The sequence below is a fragment of the Pyxicephalus adspersus genome, chromosome 1, assembly GCF_032062135.1.
Source record: "Pyxicephalus adspersus chromosome 1, UCB_Pads_2.0, whole genome shotgun sequence".
NCBI classification, from domain to species: domain Eukaryota; kingdom Metazoa; phylum Chordata; class Amphibia; order Anura; family Pyxicephalidae; genus Pyxicephalus; species Pyxicephalus adspersus.
The window spans coordinates 90782990-90801676 of record NC_092858.1 but is presented as its reverse complement, the minus strand read 5'-3'; the positions used below and the strand labels follow the sequence as shown (position 1 = coordinate 90801676).

Genomic DNA, 18687 nt, shown 5'->3' with positions numbered 1-18687 from the left:
ATCGCTGATTTGTTGTTGCTGGCAGCAAAGGATGCCGGGAAGTGTGGCGGAAGTGTGCCCTGGTATAGCGGAGCCTACACGTGGGGAGTGTAGATAGTGCTGGCTGTGGGCGATCGTCTTGTGAAAAATGGTGCGCAAACTGAAATACCATGAGCAGAAGCTGCTTAAAAAGGTGGACTTCATCAACTGGGAGGTGGATAACAACCTGCACGAGTTGAAAGTGCTGAGGAAATACCATTTGGACCGCAGGGAGGATTACACCACCTATAATAAGCTGAGCCGTCATGTGCGCGATCTGGCCCAGAAGATCAAAGATCTGGATGAGAAGGACCCGTTCCGGGCTCAGTGTACGAGCAGGCTGCTGGAGAAGCTGTACACCATGGGCCTCATCCCTACCAAGCAGGGCCTGCATCTGTGTGACACGGTGTCTGCATCTTCCTTCTGCAGGAGGCGTCTGCCCTCCATCGTGGTGAACCTGAGGATGGCTCAGAACCTGAAGAATGCCATCACCTTCATAGAGCAAGGCCATATCCGTGTGGGACCCGAGGTGGTGACAGATCCAGCCTTCTTGGTCACCAGGAGTATGGAGGACTTTGTTACCTGGGTGGACTCTTCTAAGATTAAGAAACATGTCATGGAATACAACGAAGAGAGAGACGATTTTGATCTTGGCCTGTAGAACAGATGGCGATCGTCGCCAATGGTTTGGATTTGGCTGAATCAATCATACAAGTTCTGTCCCGGGGAAACTACTTGTCCATGCTGAACTGACACTAGTCTAGTACTTTCCAAATGGTTGCACATTCATCTTTGTTGTGTTCAGAAGCGGACATTGGTTTTGTAGTAGATTGTTTATTTTACATATCTGTTGCCTATTATAAATAATTTCATAACAACCAAAAATGCAATTCCATGTTTATTCAGGATGTTTCCTGGGGGGTATCTTTTAGGGGGGAGTGTCTTGTTTATAGTATGGTGGTCTCCCCAGAATTTTTTAAGCAGAGTTGGAAGAAATCTGTAAGCGGGTGGTGGCAGTCCTTGTATTCTGAGCCAACATTTCAGTAAACACCCAAAAACAGGTGGTTACTGAAAAGTGTCGGGTGGTGCGCCAAGCGAGGAGAAGCTGGGGAGACACTTAAAGTGTAAGTAAACCCAAAACAAAAAATCACACCTTCAGTCCCCCATGGCAGTCTGTGTTGGGAGGTTTCATCCAATGGGTCACACATCCCTGTGTCTGTCTTCAGCCTGGTGCATTTTTTCTATTGATGAAAGGGCTTCTTCTGCCCATGGTCAAGATGGTATGTGCAGAAGGAGCAGCCAAGAGCCTCCTGGGCTGTGTGACGTAGCTATCCCATAAGGCTCTGCGCTGCACCCTTTTTTTTTATTTTAAATAAAAGGGTTGTCTACCCTTTTATATAAAGTAAACATTTTCATTTTAGGTATGCTTAAAGTGTGTGTTTGCAGTATTTTTATATTTATTGGTTCCTAAAAATGAATGCTGAAAAAGCACATATGAGGGAGCTGTGGTACTTACCAAGCAGTTTGTATTTCTACGCTTTTTAGCCAATAGATTCACACAAATTCTTCCAAATTCTTACCCCAGCCCCGTTATGGCAGATGAAGAGACCTGATTTTCCTCTGTTGCTTTTCAGTAACACTCAGAGGTCTTGTCTCGCCCCCACCAGAAAAATAGACTGATAAACTGTTTTCCCCATCCTATCAATATGGTTCTTGCACAGCTCTTTGTGCTGCTTTTCTCTTAAGTGCTTTCCACTATACCAGAACAAGAAGAAGCTAATACTATGTCTAAATTGAAAAAAAAAACAAAAGTCACCAGAAAATAGAGCATATTTACAAAAGATATGCTCTGACTTTTTCTTTTAGCCCTACACTGCATCGTACATGTTCCTTGTACTGTAAAGTAGTGGTGATGCCCCATGCAGAATCTTTTGACAATGACAAGAGACAAATTATGCGCAGGAATCCCATCCTTAGTGGCCAAAGAATGGCTGGGGGGATTGGGACTTCTAGGTATGTGGTATTGATATGATCCTAGACCTGTCATTAGGTCTGTGTCACAGTTGGCAAGTCTGCTGTGAATAAAGCCGCCTGGGATATGTGTTGTACATATCCCAGGAGGCTTTAGGCTGCTCCTCCTCGACCTTGGGCATAAACAGAAGAGGCTTTTTCATCATTGGGAAAACAAAAGATGCTGATCACACACATGCGCAATGTAAGATGGGTGATGTAGGCAGATAAAGGAACGGGATGGCAGCACCCCGTGTGAAAGGGAAAAAAGCAGGACGACGTGTGACTAAACTGAGGACATCTCCGGAGGTATTGAGGGTGCTGCAAGTAAAGGTAAATGATTTTTTTTCTATTTTAACTTTAGTTCTGCTTTAAAGGTGAAGTTCAATCAACCTTAGAAACCAACTAATTAATATCTTAGATATGTTTTAAAATGAAGAAGGCTATGAAAAGGAAACAGACCTTCCATTTTTGAAATTGTTTTGGGATGAGGTCCACTTTAAGAAAGCAATAAAAAGTTGCTGTGAAACAAAAATATTAAACATGCACCAGATATGCAATATATGACAACATTACTTGAGAAAGAATCATCTTATCATTAGAGAGAAATTACTGGAAAGAGAAGAAAAGCACGGTAAGGTATCTGTTTATAAAGCAGAGAATCGGACATTGACTTCAGGTTAGAGGATCAGTTACTGCTATTGAAGCACACAGACCTGAAAGGTTCAGTCAATGCTAGACTGCTTTTTAATTACACCCCTAAGAATCTAGACAGCCTGTTACAACCCATGCATGGAATATCCTCAAAGACTGAAACAAGTTCCAATCTTCCTTCTCTTGATTCCCAGTTTTGAAAATAGAGCCCATATAGCCCCGATAGTTATTTGTCTGCAAATGCAGATGTTTGTACAATTTGTTAAAATGGCCTAAGCGTGGATCTCTGATGACTTCTGCTCGCCTGGAGTATTATCCACAGCATGCTGCTGAGTCCTCTATGATAGAGCATATTTTACTAAATTAAAAGCAAATGCTCTATCCTCTATCAAAGTTACCTTCTCCTCTTCTTCCACAAATAAATACAAAAAGTTAAACTGGAAGAGCTAAAGCTCTAACTTCTTAAGAAGACCCCTCCAAGGGCCTTCTGCCTCTGCCGTGAGACCTGAAAATCTCTCCAAGGCCATCTGCTCTAAAGCCTGACTATTGTTTTCTTCAGAAGACCCCTTTAAAGATCTTTTGCCTGACCTTTTTTTTTACGCTTCTCAGTGATGCTATCCAAATGCAGTACCATAAGCTAACTGAAACAATAAACTTACAGTTCGGTTCATAAATATTTGGAAAGAGACAACTTTATTCTAATTTTGGTTCTGGAAAATTACCACAATTACTTTTAAATGAAGCAACTCAGATGCAGTTGAACTGCAGACTCTTAGCTTTAATTCAGTGGGTTGTACACTGGGTTTCTGTTTTTTCTGTTTTTGCATCTTAAGGATGGCTTGTTTCATCTGTCTGCTTAATTGATAATGACATACCAAAGTGCCCACACCAGCCCATGAAATAGCCTTTGAGTCAATTGTCCAATTACTTTTCAGCCCCTGAAATGAAGTGATTGTGTTAAAAAAAGGCTTTAGTTACTCACATTTTTATGCAATCTTTTTGTACAATCCACTGAATTAAAGCTGAAAGTCTGCAGTTAAACTGCATCTGAGTTGTTTCATTTAAAATAATTGTGGTAATGTACAGAACCAAAATTAGAAAAAAGTTGTCTGTGTCCAAATATTTATGGATCTAACTCTGTACAAATAATCAAGGGCTAACATTTTAACTTTTAGTTATCAAGAAAGTAATTTGTGCTTTGCAATGTCATTCAAATGAAGTGCTATTTTTTAAACAGTAATTCTGTACTCCTTAATTCACACTCTGGCTGCTGGAAGCCAGACTTAACAGCTGCCAACCATGCTCACAGCAGAACACTTCAGGACAGATACAAATTTCCATCCTGAAGCTGTTCTGCCACCTTGAACTTCTGGGAGGTATTTGAACGGGAGCTCAGGATTCAATTCCTTTTTTTTTTTTTTTTTGAAATATGCTGCCCTATTATTACTCAGGATTAACAGCAAGGGCGTTAATAGAAATACTAGGGAGGGGGACCCTGACCCCTTTTAAACTCTATATGAGTAACTAACTATACGAGATAAGGACTGTAGGTTTGTTCTTAAGTTGACTTTGTATGTAAGTCAGAACATGTACATTATTTTATTAAATGGAATTAGGACAGATGTTTGCCTCATCATATTATTAGGCAGCGTGGTGTCAGGTACTGTATAAAATCCTCACTGTGAGTTAATATTAATAAACAGTATTTAAATAGGGGTTGCAAATGACAGAGGAATACAGACAGTGACACAGGTGAAGAGGACCCAGCTCTGAAGAGCTTACAATTTAGGGGGTGGGGTAAATCACAATCAAAGCAAAACAAAATTTTTTTTTATGGAGCCTAGACATACATTAACTCCTGGAGCAAGCTGTGCTCTGATATGGAAAAAGAAACAACTGCAGAGTTTGTCTTGGTCATTAAAGGGTTACAAGAGCTTGCAGAACAGCAAAAGACATCTTCTGCAAGTCATGCCAACTGCCCCCTCCTCCCCATCAGGCCCCGTTCGTATCTAGGATTCGTCTGTATGTCGGATGTACTTAACTCGGGGACTACCTGTATATTCTGTATGGATAGTGTACCATGGTGCATTTCCACACAATTCTAAGGGCTAAATTGCAAAAGTAACCCTTTGATTCAGTTACAGTCGCTAAGTGTAATGAGGGTAGTTTTTGAGTTTTAACCCTTTACCTTAATTTGGCCTAGATAAGAATCTAAAAGTAAGGGCAGGCTCACACAATTTTGTGCAGCACCCTGCCAGCAGCTTGTGCATTCACCCGACGGTGCTATAAGTATTTTCTTCCCAAGCAGCAGCGTTTCCTGCCATGAGGAAGCAGTAAATGCATCACAAGCTCACTGTCAATGTGAATTAGCCCTACTTACACTTGTATTAAGTTATGTGTTTTAAACTGGCTAAATTGTAACAACTTGTAACATGTACAACCTGCTTAATATTTAATACCATATATTTGCTGAGCCAACGCCACCTAGTGCCCAGCAATCCACACTACATCCACAATGATACATAGAATTCAGTGTTTCATATTCATTCTATCCATTTGTTTACATCTGTAACTTATATACAATTATTTCATAATTAATTAGTAGGCCATGACAGTTAACATATGACTATACTTTGTTCATATTCATATATAAAGAAAACTTTTAATATTATTATGAATGTTCAACATACTTTTAATCAATGTTTCAGTTTTATTGAATTGTTCAAACATGTATTTGCAATGGTATACCCTAGATGATGATAGTAAATGAGTTCAAATATGTTCAATCTCTTAGACTTATAAACATTTCTTTTAGGGGGCATTAGTGAGCTCTTTTGATCTTGGCATGATGACACATTAATGGAAAAGAGAACACCAGACCTTGAGGTTTTAGAAGCATCATACTCCTTGTGGTGGTTTCTAATATTGGCACCTTATATAGAACAAATCTGCATTTTATTACTTATGACTTCTCATCCTGCTTTTCTTTCACATAACAAAAATGAACCATGTCATGATGGTGAAAACCTCAGACTTGTATTAATAAACTAGGCTGTAATTTACTATTTACATGTGGAAAATACTTTTAATGAGCAAACTGTGATATAGTAATTGTATTCACTCAGATTTGTATGATTAGAGTTGTATAGTTCCATCATGTGTTGCAGCAGTTTTATTTTTTCAGGGACATACTCCACTTTATTTATTATTGCAACTATGGCAAAATGGGATTGTGTGTGCCAATGCAATATGATGGGTATTAGCTTTAAATGTACAAAATTAGTTATTTTATATCTGTTGTTGCAACATAAAGCTTTTATTGGATCATCACTTTTGGTGTGATGTACTTGTAAATGTTACTGTGCTTGTAAATACCAGCCAATATGTGGGTCATGGCAGAAAGTGGAATTGATGCAGTTCACTTAAAAAGAGAATTAAGCTACGTACACACGTCAGATTTTTATCGCCCGATAATCGGCATCGGCCAATTATCGGGCGAAAATCTGCCGTGTGTACAGTCGGTGTCGTCCATCGTCCGGACGACCGACCTGCCGGATCCACGGACGATGGACGACAGCCGATCCTAATGAAAGGGAAGGAGAGAGCGCGCAGCAGGGTGCCGCTCCGTCGCTCTCCCCCTCCCCTCTCCATAGAGCATGGTGCTGTATGTACAGCACCGTTCATGCATCGTGCACTCCCTTGTCGTTGGAAAGGATCGTGAAAGATCCTTTCCAACGGCAAAAATTGGAAGTGTGTACGCAGCTTTATAGTCTTTAAAATATTTCAGTTGTACATGTGAATAAGACTAGCATAATCACCTATTCCGACCTAAATGGCTCATTGCAGGGCATTTAATGAATGTTAAAAAGCACAACTATGGATGGTGAATTAAGCTTGTGCTCTTTGTTGCTGTGTACTGCAATGCATCCATGTTGCTTTATTGTGTTGTAAAGCTGTGATTTTGCCATTGCCAACCTGTCGTCTGAAAATGAAGATTGTATGGCTGTCATGTTGGGACTCTTTTGCATCATGCATTAAGTCACTGACCCAGAACATGTATGCACATAAGCTGTTATATTTTCCTCTGACTTTCCTGATCTGCCTATTTGTTCCAGGACAGTTTTTTCAATGTCTGCAAGTCAGCACTGTAGCCAGACAAATAGCATTTTTTTAGATTGCTATCAAAAAGAAGGTGCTGGAAAGATGAATTGAGGTACACACATATTTAATTTTCCATTTCGGAGCCCTCCTGAATTTTTCATTCTTATCCAACTGGTAGCTGAAAACAAAAGACTCTAAGGTCCTGCTGGAAAGGAACATTTATTACTACATCAAAAATGTAAATCATGCATAAGAAGAAATTTTCTAAATTTAAAACAACTCGCCAAAATCATCAGTAGTTCATAGATCAGTGAATTTATATCCAAATCTGAACTATTTTCTGTAAACTTGGCCCCAGTACCTCTCACTTTCTTAGCGTAAACTTCTGATACATTTTTATACTTATTTTTTTGCCCGGCTTTGTGGCAGATCTATTTTAATGTTCATGCATTTCAGTTTATATGAACGACACAATATATTGTCTTCTTATCCACTAAGTAGTTGAATCAATGTGATATATCCAGCATTTCTGACAAAAGGTCCAATAATAGTCTTGCTTTTAATACTCTATTTAAATAAAGAATGAAAACACAGTAGAAGACTATAATTGTCATAAACAGATTAAAAATAACTAAGTATTTATGTGTGAATATTTGTTATGTGGATGCAGTAATCATTATGTTGTTAGTCTATCTACATACAAAAATGTTGCATGTAGACGTATATGTTGGTCTTAGTTAGTATGAAGTGACAATGCCCTCCCCAACTTTACTTCTGGTTGTGATGATATGTGCATGAGGAAGTCATGGAGATAATACCTTTCCTTCTATTTTGCTCCTCTTCACACTTATTGTACTTAACTTATAAGTTATGAACAACACTTCTTCAAATAAACCTTTCTGTGGGTAAACATAAAGGCTGCCATACTCATACTAAAGGTATGTAATATCTAATTATTACACTGACCTACTTACTTCAATACTCACCTGATGTAAAAGAAAGTCAAGAAAGTTTAAATTAAGTTAGAAGACTAATATACCGCACTAGTGGGGGCTGTACTTCTGAGATAGTCTAGGGCTGTGGGTTTTCTAAATAGGAAGAGCAGGCAGATATGCTGACATGTTGTTAGATATATTAGATCTACAGCATTTAGATTATGAGTGGCTCAGAGAAAAATATTTAGAATAAAGGATGCATTAAAGGTAACTGCTTTTGAGGTAGAGGGAGGTGGAATGCGTTTATAGGATGTGTTGTTTTGATTGGGACTTCAGCTTTAAACATCCCACCATGTAGAGGATTACTGGGCTGGAGGGCATTTGTCGCTTTACTAAAAGAAATGCTGGGCAGTGATCCTAAGAGAAGATACTTCACCATTATTACTCTGTACAGTGATGTTCTGCTATACATATTGGGTGTTATATCTCTACCTGCATAATTTTTAGTTAGGCCCATTTTTACTTTGGCAAAAGGGAATCTTTCAGCACCAACTTTTTTTTTTTTTGAAACTGTGAGTCATATGTCATATGACTAAATGTCAAGAATTGTAAAGAAATCCAAAGCTGAAATATGAAAAATGATGTGTTAAAACATATTTATATTTACAACATAATTCATTTGGATTTTTTTTTTGTGAGAGGTAATCTGTGTGAAAAAAACACTGATCACTGTCATAAGGGGGGCAGGAACCCTGATTGATTATATAAGGGGCACAGACACTGATTATTAACATAAGTGATGCACGGACAGTCTCTGTACACTGATCATGTGTGTAAGAGGACACTGAAATGTGGACACAATGACTGATCACCAATGTAAAAGGACAGAAATAAACATTATTTATGGAACAATAGGACTTTACCAGTGACATATAACTACAAATGAAAGTATCTTATGTAGCTAAACATTTTATAGTAGGGATAACAAATTGATAATTTTTTTAAACCCTATAATTGAGGTGACCAATATTCAACACAGTTATTTTGCCACATTACTCCACACATTCTTTTTATAAATGACTATTCTTCTTGCATTTTTCATCTGTAAATAACTGTGAATTACCCATTCCTAAAGGTGGTAGCAGACAAAAATGAACAAATATCACAAAAGGGTTTATAGCTATAGAAATTGTAAATGGGCTATTATGTTTTTTAGGATTATCTACTGACTGTCCGATAACTGTCCATCAGAAGATCAAATTGTATTTTTCAATACAAGTACCTATTAGAACTGTTCAAATATAGTAAAATGTATATGCCATTTGTATTAGATATGTTTTAAAACCCATGAAATCAGTGGTTTATATAGTCTTGTATAATAAAGTGATATTATCTGTTGCCTATACAAATACAGTGGATACAGATTTCATGCAGGGAACAGTAGTAGCTTGATGTTTATGCCCACCAGTGTAGCAGATTTAATCCATGAAGCCTACTGGTCATCTGAACCCAATGAGTTGCACGTTATTTTCTTTAATCCACTGGCACAGCTGGGGTTCGGAATATCTGTGCTTGGCATTTAATTAGTGATGCAGTTTTTCTTTATAACAAATATTTTCTATCCTGGCAACTGAATTAAAAGTACTACAGGGTACTTGAAATATAATATAAAGATCAAGAGCATAATATAATAAGTAATATCACACATGTGATTCTCTATCACAAATATCTCTATAAACATTATCACATAAGTAATATGTGATAAAGAATGTGTAATAGAGTGATAAATAAAGTGACCCCCAAGTACCCAAATGGAAAGGTTGAAATTGATAAAATTGTTACTAAAACATTTCTGTATTTCTATACTTTGATGTATATCATTATAACATTGAAATCTGTTCATAAAGCAGTGAACATGGCACTCACTAAACATTTTTTGGTGGATAAACTTGTAGGTCCATGTGTTTCCAGCTGAAGTGATTGATTCTCCCACCAGAGGATACATGATGAATGTATATACTTTTGTATATAATAGACTTTATCATGCATCAATAAAAGCCTAAAGGCTTTACATTGCTATAGTGTGATTAGAGAGCTCATACTTAACAGAAAGGGAGATACAATGTTGGTTACAATTATTGTTTAATAGGGGAGGTTGGTATTCTATTTCTAAACTAACACAACATTGCCTACCAGTTTGTTTTGGACTGGTTTTATACTACGTGGACAAACATTTTTGAACACCTGACCATCATGCCTACTATAAGGCCAAAGGTATGTGGACAACCCCACAGATGTTTCAGGTGATTGGTACTGGAAATCCTATAAGGTATAAAGGCTTAAGTATGACTGTGCCCTTGGACTCCAGGTGAATAAAGTGATTGTTGGATCATCAATAAACACCATTGGAATATATTGGAATGTCGAATGAAAGATCGGTATTCTCATCCAACATGGAAACAGAATGGTGGCCATTTTTAACGGCAAAGGTGTGTTATGACTACCTCTCTCATGCTTTTGAAGTAACACAGTTATTTTACGAAGCCCAGTGAAAGAATCATAGAAACAGAAATGGGAAAAGGATATTGTACTGAATCTAAACAACTAATCAGCAGCTAATTCCTAACCATTGTGCTATGCCTTGACCAAATTAAACCTTTCTTCACTTTACAGTACAAACTACAGCTATATTTCAACATCTTTACTTACTCTATGTAGGAGTTTAAATTTTATTTCAAACGTGGTTCAGGGAATAGAAAAAAAAAAAAAATAACACTATACTAACTAAACACCAAACAAAAATACAGGCTAGAAATTTGGTACTTTGTGTATATTCATATACAATATGTATTAGCAAAATGTGAATGCTCAGCAATTCTGGTGCTGTATGTGTATGATTTACAAACATTCACAGTAAATGAAATGTTAAGCACTGTTAAGTCTTGTGTGTGACCTTTCATGGATCTGCGACTAATGACTTGATTAAAAGCAGAAGAAAGAGACACTGACTCATTGCTTTGAAGTTTCTGCAACATTTTACATTCTACCATATTATAAAAACAATTTAAACATCAACACATAAGGCTCTGTTTACAAAGTAAAAAGCTTTACTGGAAAGTCTACAGTGACAAAAACATTTACAAGCTTTCAAAAGAGGCAGCTATTCTATTTACTCATTACTACTGTTTGCTCATTTTCATTTTAATTAATTGTCCACAAAATTTGCCTAGATTGTCTAGGGATTCATATGCTTGTTTTATAAATTACAATTCCAATTATTATTATTATGTACACTCATTGGGGGGTTGGTGCAGTGTCTTATATCACACAACGTTTTGGAAGCACCTTTTCACTGCAACAGCTACCCAAGATGAAGAAGCACCTATTGCATAGTGGCATATTTTGAATGGCCTTGAAATCTGTATATTATAGTAAATTCAATTGTTACTATGGCAGTTCTACACATATATATGGCAACTCCCTTGACATTGCTTACCATCTGTCATCTGTTACAATGGGACACATCAGGCTATTCTGGGGTGGTCTAACCCCAGGAACAAACTTTAAATACATTATTCAAACTCCTATTGCTGAATTGTTTTGCCTGTCAATAGAATATTCACATAAAGTGAGCCAAAAGTATATCAGGCAGGTGGATCACCATTCCCTGTTCCAGCTTTGAAATGTACTGGACCTGAATTATTAAAGCTCTCCAAGGCATACAAAGATAGAATATTATGGGAGAACATGGGTGATCCAGCAAACCTGGAATGGCTTTGGTCAATGATTCATTTTAAGAAATCCTTTTCACGTTTGCTGGACCATGATAGTCTATCTTCGCATGTCTTGGGGAGCTTTAATAAATCAAGGTCACTGTATCACCTGGCTACTAAATAGACATTTGAATACTAATGTAAGGATGATGAATGATTATTTACTTAACAAACAGGTGACATGGGAAAAAACAAAAAAAGTGATGTTTTGCAGGGTGGCAGAGAAGTGTGATTATATATCCTCTAAAAGGTATAAATCTAACAACAGAGTATTCTCTGTATGTGGCTTTTACCTAGAATCTTTAATGCCTAGAATATGCGACTTGTTTTAAAATTAAAAAAAGGCTGCCCCATAAAGAAGAGACACTGCCTGCACCACTGATCTTTATTTTTCAAGCACTATTAGCCCACTGAGAATCCACTTCATCTAAGTTAGAGTCTTGTTCCCTTGCCAATCTTTGTGGTTATTCTGCTGCCCCCCATGTTACTATTCTGACCTGCATTAGGGCCAGAGGAAGAAACAACAGTACTTGAGGGGGAAACCAGGAATCTGGCACTTCTAAAAGTCTGTTTGATGATGATTTGCCAGGCATTGTAGCTCTTGAAGAAAGCAAAGGTTGGTTGGGAGGTGCATACCTTCTCTACAGGGCAACCTTTTTAAATATTTAACTTTGTGACAGGGATGCTTAAACAAAAAACCTTTTTTTTTACTGATGCAGATGACTGATGACTGATGCAGAAACCCAATGAAAGGCAAACCAGACGTTCACAATTGTCTGTTACTTTTCTATACTAGCTTCTGAAAGTTAAACAATAGAGGGATGATCTGATAAATATGTGCTACAAAGGATGTAAGAGACTCAGATGACATCTGTACAGTTTGAAAACCAAATATGCTGAATACCAAAAACCGTCATGTTATTGAAATTACCCAGCAATAGCCGTCAAAGAAAGAAAAACAGAAATTCAAAAGATAATAACAAGGTATTCTTGATGTTTCTGACACAGTCAGTAGAATAAATTAAGACAATTTTTTAGAAAAATTGCAACAATCTCCTAAAATGAAATGTATGGTAAAATATACGCTATGGTTTTCTGGTTTAGAGAAAGTCCAATAAACAAAGTTGAGAAATACAGTAAGAATGACATCTCATACAAAGGACATAGCCGAAAGTGTAATATGATTTGTCTATATATTAGAGGAGTAAAATACAAAGAGTCCATGTTTCAAATCTTGGAAACAATAAAGTGGAATCCACATCAAAATACTAGAAAATATAGAGAATTATCAAGCTGGGAACAAACAGGAAAAAAACAGTTCCGTTATGATTCTCTTGACCATTCAGATATTACTTTGATGACTTGGTAAGCCAGTGGAGTGTCATTCTGGTCTGTCACAGACAGGGATCTTACAGTTTACTCAAGTGCTGGAAGTTAGGGTAGGAATAGGAAAGTCATGAAAAATAAGAAAGGGAAATAACATAGAGCCAACTGGCCTGGACAAAGATGAACTAAAAGTATTCAAGGTGCATGAACATTCTGTATATCTTTCCCTTTCTTTGTCAGAAAAAGTTGCCTCTCGATATGGAGCAATATATAGAGATTAGTATACCGAAGAGCATTCTGTTGGCCTCCTTAACAAGGAAAGGGCAGACTCTCTGAAGATGATCCAGTGAGACAGTTGTTAGGGCCTATGAAATGGGACAGCTTATCGACCAGGTCCTTTCATGTTCTTTGGCTGATACTCTTGTACAGACATCATGCTGTAACAATCTGATGGGTTGCATCTTCCATCTTTGCCTGTGTTACCTTTTGGTCCAGGGGTTCCTGGTATACCTGGAATACCTTGTTGTCCTGTTGGACCTGGTGGTCCTAATTTACCATATCCAGGTGGTCCTTGTGGTCCTGGAACAAGAAAAATCATGTTTCAGTTATTCAGTCAGAAATACTGTTACAGTTATTAGTCTTAGCCACTTTTACGTACAAACACAACATATTAAAACAGATACCAAATAGAAACAAATACCTGGTGGTCCAGGTGGGCCCACGTCACCCATGATACCAATTCCATTGGTTCCCCTATCTCCCTTTGGTCCAGTTTCCCCTAAAAACAAAAAAAGCAAATCATACATATATCATACATATAAATCAAGAACCATATATTTATCCTTAAGCCAATGCTCACTACAACTGAAACTTCTTGTAATATTATGACTCCTGATAAAACAAACTCCATGCTGTCTTTGTTGTTAATGGCCTGCTTAGTTTCATAGTATTTTGAAGATATTAAAAACTTAAGTTATTTTATTAGAAGTCCATGACTCAGGTAGCCAGGATGTTCACCACCCCTTTGTTCTAACTCAAGGCTCCTAACAAGGGTGGGTGCCCCTGCTCCCCCTAGCACCTTGTCATGCTGGCCTTTTGCCTACTCTTTCCTCGGCAGCTCCAGGCCTTACTATAATTTCACCTTGTGGGCAGGAGTGGAGCATCCTAGAACAATCAGTCCACTAAAGTCTCCAATAAATTTTAGAAGATGTCAGATAATTCAAAACACCTTTGGGCAAACTGAAATATTGGTTTTGCTGGACTCTGCTTTTCATTAAAAACTGCCCTTTTATCTTCTTTCTTTACTGACAAATACACATGGACTTTACCTCTCATTCCAGGTACTCCTGGTCTTCCTTCACGTCCAATCTGCCCAGGGGATCCTGGTGCACCTGGAGTTCCTGGACGTCCTGGAACTCCATCCTTACCAGGTGGACCTGGCCTTCCAGGTGAGGCAACCATCTCTACTGGCATCTGCATGCGTGTGGTATAGTATGCCATTCTCTCTGCAAATTAGTAAGAAGATGCAAATTAGCATTACAAATATTTGCCCTATGTTTCTTTATATATTTATTATCTATAATATATTTTTATAATTTTTTAGAGTGTAGAAGTAAGGCAAAAATTGCTTGCAATCATACCATCAAAGACCTTGATAACTTCTTGCCGAATCATTCTCCTAATTTCATCATAATTGACGGGGTCCGCCTAGTATTTAAAGAACAAGGTTTAGTAGTCTAATACAAACAAACAATATTTTTCATGTCAGATTTGCTCCATTCAAGCAGAAATAATTCTGTATAAACAAAAGCCATCTTCTGCTAGTGGTAAATGGTTTCTACATTGCTTATCATAAATAGATGAATCATCAGTGAATAACATCTTAAGTTTATGAATATTCTTTTTTTTTGCTCTCATTTTACAGTTTATGTGGTGTGCAAGTGATCACAGGGCAGATTTTATAATAAACAGGACAAATAAAATATTTTGTTTCCGGTTTTGGAGTTTTTTTCTGCATTTTAAATATATAGTCTCTTGTATATAACAAATATACAGGATTCATAATCTACTTACTTATTAGAGGTTGGTACTTTAAATAGTTTTAAACCATTTGGATCCAAATGACAGCCAGGAAGAACAATATTCCTTTAGTGGTGATTCACGTAGGTATACCTTTTCTTATTTTCTCAATGCCAAATGCTTGGGAAAGCGATGTTTATTTAAAGTATTTTTTTTAAACATTATATTTTTATTAGTTTTAAACAATTTTGAAAAGACATAGATAACAACAGGGGATAGGACAATCCTTTCCCCAAACATAAAGGCACACGAATAGACCAGTAACATATCATAAAATGAACACATTTCCTTCAACACAAAAGACTACATTTTACAATATACAATTCCTCGTTCAATCCTTCAGATACACCGCAATATTAAGACCCCCTTACCAGATCTAATTCCCTCCTTCTTCGTGAAACCACACCAGGTAATAAGTTCCTGCCTTAGTAGATCTACATATCATGACTCACTGAGCCATTAAGCACATTCAATTCCCTCAGCATATCCAAATACACTTGCGATTCTTGGAACATAATCCAAGGTGCCCATATCTCCAATAATCTCTTGTTCCTCTTGTAGAGATCAGAGGTCAAGTCCTTCCATCAATTTGTTTAATTTACCTTGCCCAGCCACATTCCCAAAAGCTACACCCCCCCCCCCCCCCGCCCCCAAAGCTACCTGTTGCTTCCATAGAGTAGGAATGCATGCCTTTGCATCGTTTACTAGAAACTTGACCACTGATTTATCATAAGCCTTCTGCGGCCAACCATTAACATGGAGCAGGGAAAACCCAGGATCATCGGGGATTGGTCTCACCGACATATCCTGGCAAATCTTCCTGACCCCCCGCCAGAAGCCGCCATCAAGCCTTGGGCAGGACCGGAAGACATGTAACATTGTGCTTTCTCAGCTCCACACCTCCAACAAACATCAGGTTCAGAGGGAAACACAGAGTGTAATTTGGCAGGAGTCCTGTACCAATGGGTAAGGATTTTATACCCTGTTTCCTGAGAACCGCTAGGTATAGAACTTTTATGGCAGAGACACAGTATCTTTTCATTCTGGGCCTGTGAGAACTGGGTCCCCAGTTGCCGCTCCCAAACTTGTAAGTAAAGAGGTGAGTGGTTTTCCGGTCCAGCATTAAGCATTGAGTAAAGGATTCAAAGGGCGTGTTGCGAACTTAGTTCGCCAACATACATTTGTTCAAACACGGTCAGCTGTCTACCATATCCCCCTTCTGCCAGCAGTGTTTTAAGAAAATGGGACAGCTGGGCTGCTTTCCAAAAATCCAACTCAAATGGAAGAGAAGGGTTTCCTAAATCATTCTGTGCGCACCAACTGCCAGCTAACACAAAGTGCCTAGCTCAACCCTTTCTCTGCAACCATCAAACCCTCCCCCCAGCATCCCTGGTGCAAAAATTGGATTGTCCAACACCGGTGTAATGGGGCTGGGGTGATGGGAGATACCCCTAAGTTCAAAAAAATTCCTACAAATGAGGATGGTGGCTAACGGAGTTGGGTGATTTTTATCAAAATGTTTACTAGGAGAGCTAATCCAAGGTAATGCATGGGGGGCCTTGCTAAAATGCTGCTCCTCTAGTACCCAGAGTTTGTCAGTCCTGACTGGATCCCCAGTTCACTGCCCTTACCAAATGAGCTGCAGCATAGTAAAGTGATAAATTTGGAACCCTTAGTCCTCCTGTATTTTTATGCATAAAATCAAATCATGCCTTCCTTGTGAAATTTGGAGATGTGAGCTAATAAAGATTCTGGAGAGAATTTGCCCCCGGTAATTAGGGAATTGAACGCTTGAACAAAATAAGGTGCCACATAGTCCTTGTATGCCTTATAATAGGCCAAAGTAAAGTCATCTGGGCCCCGGGACTTCCCAGAGGGGTGTGTTTAATCGTTCTAAATAACTCCTCCTTTGTTATAGGGCATTCCAGGGCCTCAGAGTCTTCCGGGGACAGTTGGGGTAAGCCCAATTGTAATAAGTACTGTTGAGTTTTGGCTAATCTCTCTCCGTCTCCCTTGTGGGTCTGCTTGGCAGGGTGAAGATTATATAAAGCCTGATAGTATTCCTGAAAAGCCGCTGCTATGTCCTTGACCTGGTGGATTATCTGCCCCTTTTTGTCTACTATATATTGCACGTAAGATTTAGTGCACTGGACTCTCCAGCCTTTGCCAGGGTCCTATTGCATTTGTTCCTAAACTCGTAATAGGTGCGTCTAAATTTAGCCAGGTTGGCCCTTGCTTTACCTAGACAGTGAGTCGCCAGTTTGTCCCTCAGTACTACCAACACCCACCTAAACATCCAGGGACCGCTTATGCACGTTCTCAAGCTCCATTATTTGCAAAAGTAGGTCCTGGATCTCCTTGGTAGCCATTTTCTTGAGTTGGAAACCATGCTTCATAAGAACACCTCTGATCACAGCTTTGTGTGCTTCCCACAAAGCCATAGGACTCACCTCAGACTCCTTATTTAAATTGAAGTAGGCTGTAAGTTCTGATAAAACAACCGCCCTAATGGCCTCATCTTTCAACAGACTCTCATTTAGTCGCCACTGCCAGACCTTCGGGGCTGTATGGTGAATACAAATATCTAAACACTGGGCATGATCTGCAAAGGAAATAGGCCCAATCTTGCATCCTGGGAGAGATCAGCATGTCGCACCCTGCAGTGGTCAATGCGGGAATAGGATTGGTGAGGCTTAGAGGTATAGGCTAAAGAAGGCTTAAGAAGGTATACGCTTAGAGACTAAAGAAGGTATAGTCCCTATCCTTTGGGTGGAGAACTCTCCATACATCCACCAACTGGTGGCTCGTCATTTCTTGATATGTCCCTGTGTACCCCTTTTGGAAGTTCCAGAGATATCTAAGTCCCCATCTGGCACAAAATTAAAATCGCCCCCAAGAATTAGTAGACCTTCTTGGAATTCCTCCAATAGAAACAAAATAGTGGACAAAAATGTAGCATAGGAAGAGTTTGGGGCATATAATGTAGGTAGTATGATTGATTGATGGTTCAATGTGCCTTTAATGAATAGAAAGTGGCCTTCCTCATCATACTTGGCCTCCTTTAGTACCCAGGACACAGAGTTACTCCTGTAATATACTGACCCCTTTAGAACGGGAGTCTGAGGAACAACAATGGAATGCTATGGGGTATTTATGGTTTTGGAGTCTAGGGAGTTTGTCAATCCTGAAATGTGTCTCCTGGAGAAATGCTATCTGGGCCTTGTACCTGTGTAAAGTGTTGAGGAGGGTCGAACGTTTTTCAGGCACGTTCAGGCCTTTAACATTAAGTGTAATGATCTTGATGGATTCCATCTATGTTTAGGAAGTGTTCCTAGCATGGGTTCTATTTACCTGGTCTCTGTGTATATTATAAATTCAAGTATTTTAATACAAATTTTATTAATTTCCTGTATTGAAATATTGTATTAAACCATGTATAGTGCATATCAAAGCACCATAAACAGCTCTAATAACAGTGATCTGCAAAAATTAACGAACAAATAAAAAACGAATACTGAATGATCCAATTCTGTAAGCTTTTAATACTTTAAATGCCATTACATTTTGCTATTACCCATGTATCAAATAAACCTAGATAACTATATATTAGGTTGTCATGCCAACAGCATTTTATCTCATTGTCGGAATGAGCCCGGCTTTCCATTATGGCTGTGTCATGCCATTCAAAATGAATGTAAATAATGTGTTGCCATTCCATGGTGTTTCATTTGAATGGGCTTTCCAATGCACCACCACCAAACATACCAGCACATGATGTGTAGTGCCACACG

General features: G+C 38.5%; 2 protein-coding genes across 6 annotated transcripts in view; one reads left to right on the top strand and one right to left on the bottom strand.

Annotated features, from left to right (window-relative positions):
- Nucleotides 1–40: 40 nt before the first annotated feature.
- Nucleotides 41–903, top strand: IMP3 (IMP U3 small nucleolar ribonucleoprotein 3). Its single transcript, XM_072418677.1, has one exon. The coding sequence runs from the start codon at nt 128–130 to the stop codon at nt 677–679; it is 552 nt and encodes a 183-aa protein (XP_072274778.1). The 5' UTR covers nt 41–127; the 3' UTR covers nt 680–903.
- Nucleotides 904–10734: 9831 nt separating this feature from the next.
- COL16A1 (collagen type XVI alpha 1 chain) overlaps nt 10735–18687 on the bottom strand; it is a 126245-nt gene continuing 118292 nt past the window's right edge. For all 5 annotated transcript variants that reach the window (XM_072418620.1, XM_072418629.1, XM_072418647.1 and 2 more), the window contains 4 exons: nt 14458–14524; nt 14146–14322; nt 13518–13595; nt 10735–13396 (listed from right to left, as the gene is read on the bottom strand). In XM_072418620.1, coding sequence (XP_072274721.1) covers nt 13200–13396; nt 13518–13595; nt 14146–14322; nt 14458–14524 — 519 coding nt within the window. In that variant the 3' untranslated portion in view covers nt 10735–13199. The remainder of the gene's footprint in view (nt 13397–13517; nt 13596–14145; nt 14323–14457; nt 14525–18687) is intronic.

Coding starts and splice junctions, on each gene's coding strand:
- IMP3 (XM_072418677.1), top strand. CDS start 128: ATGGTGCGCAAACTGAAATACCATGAGCAGAAGCTGCTTAAAAAGGTG.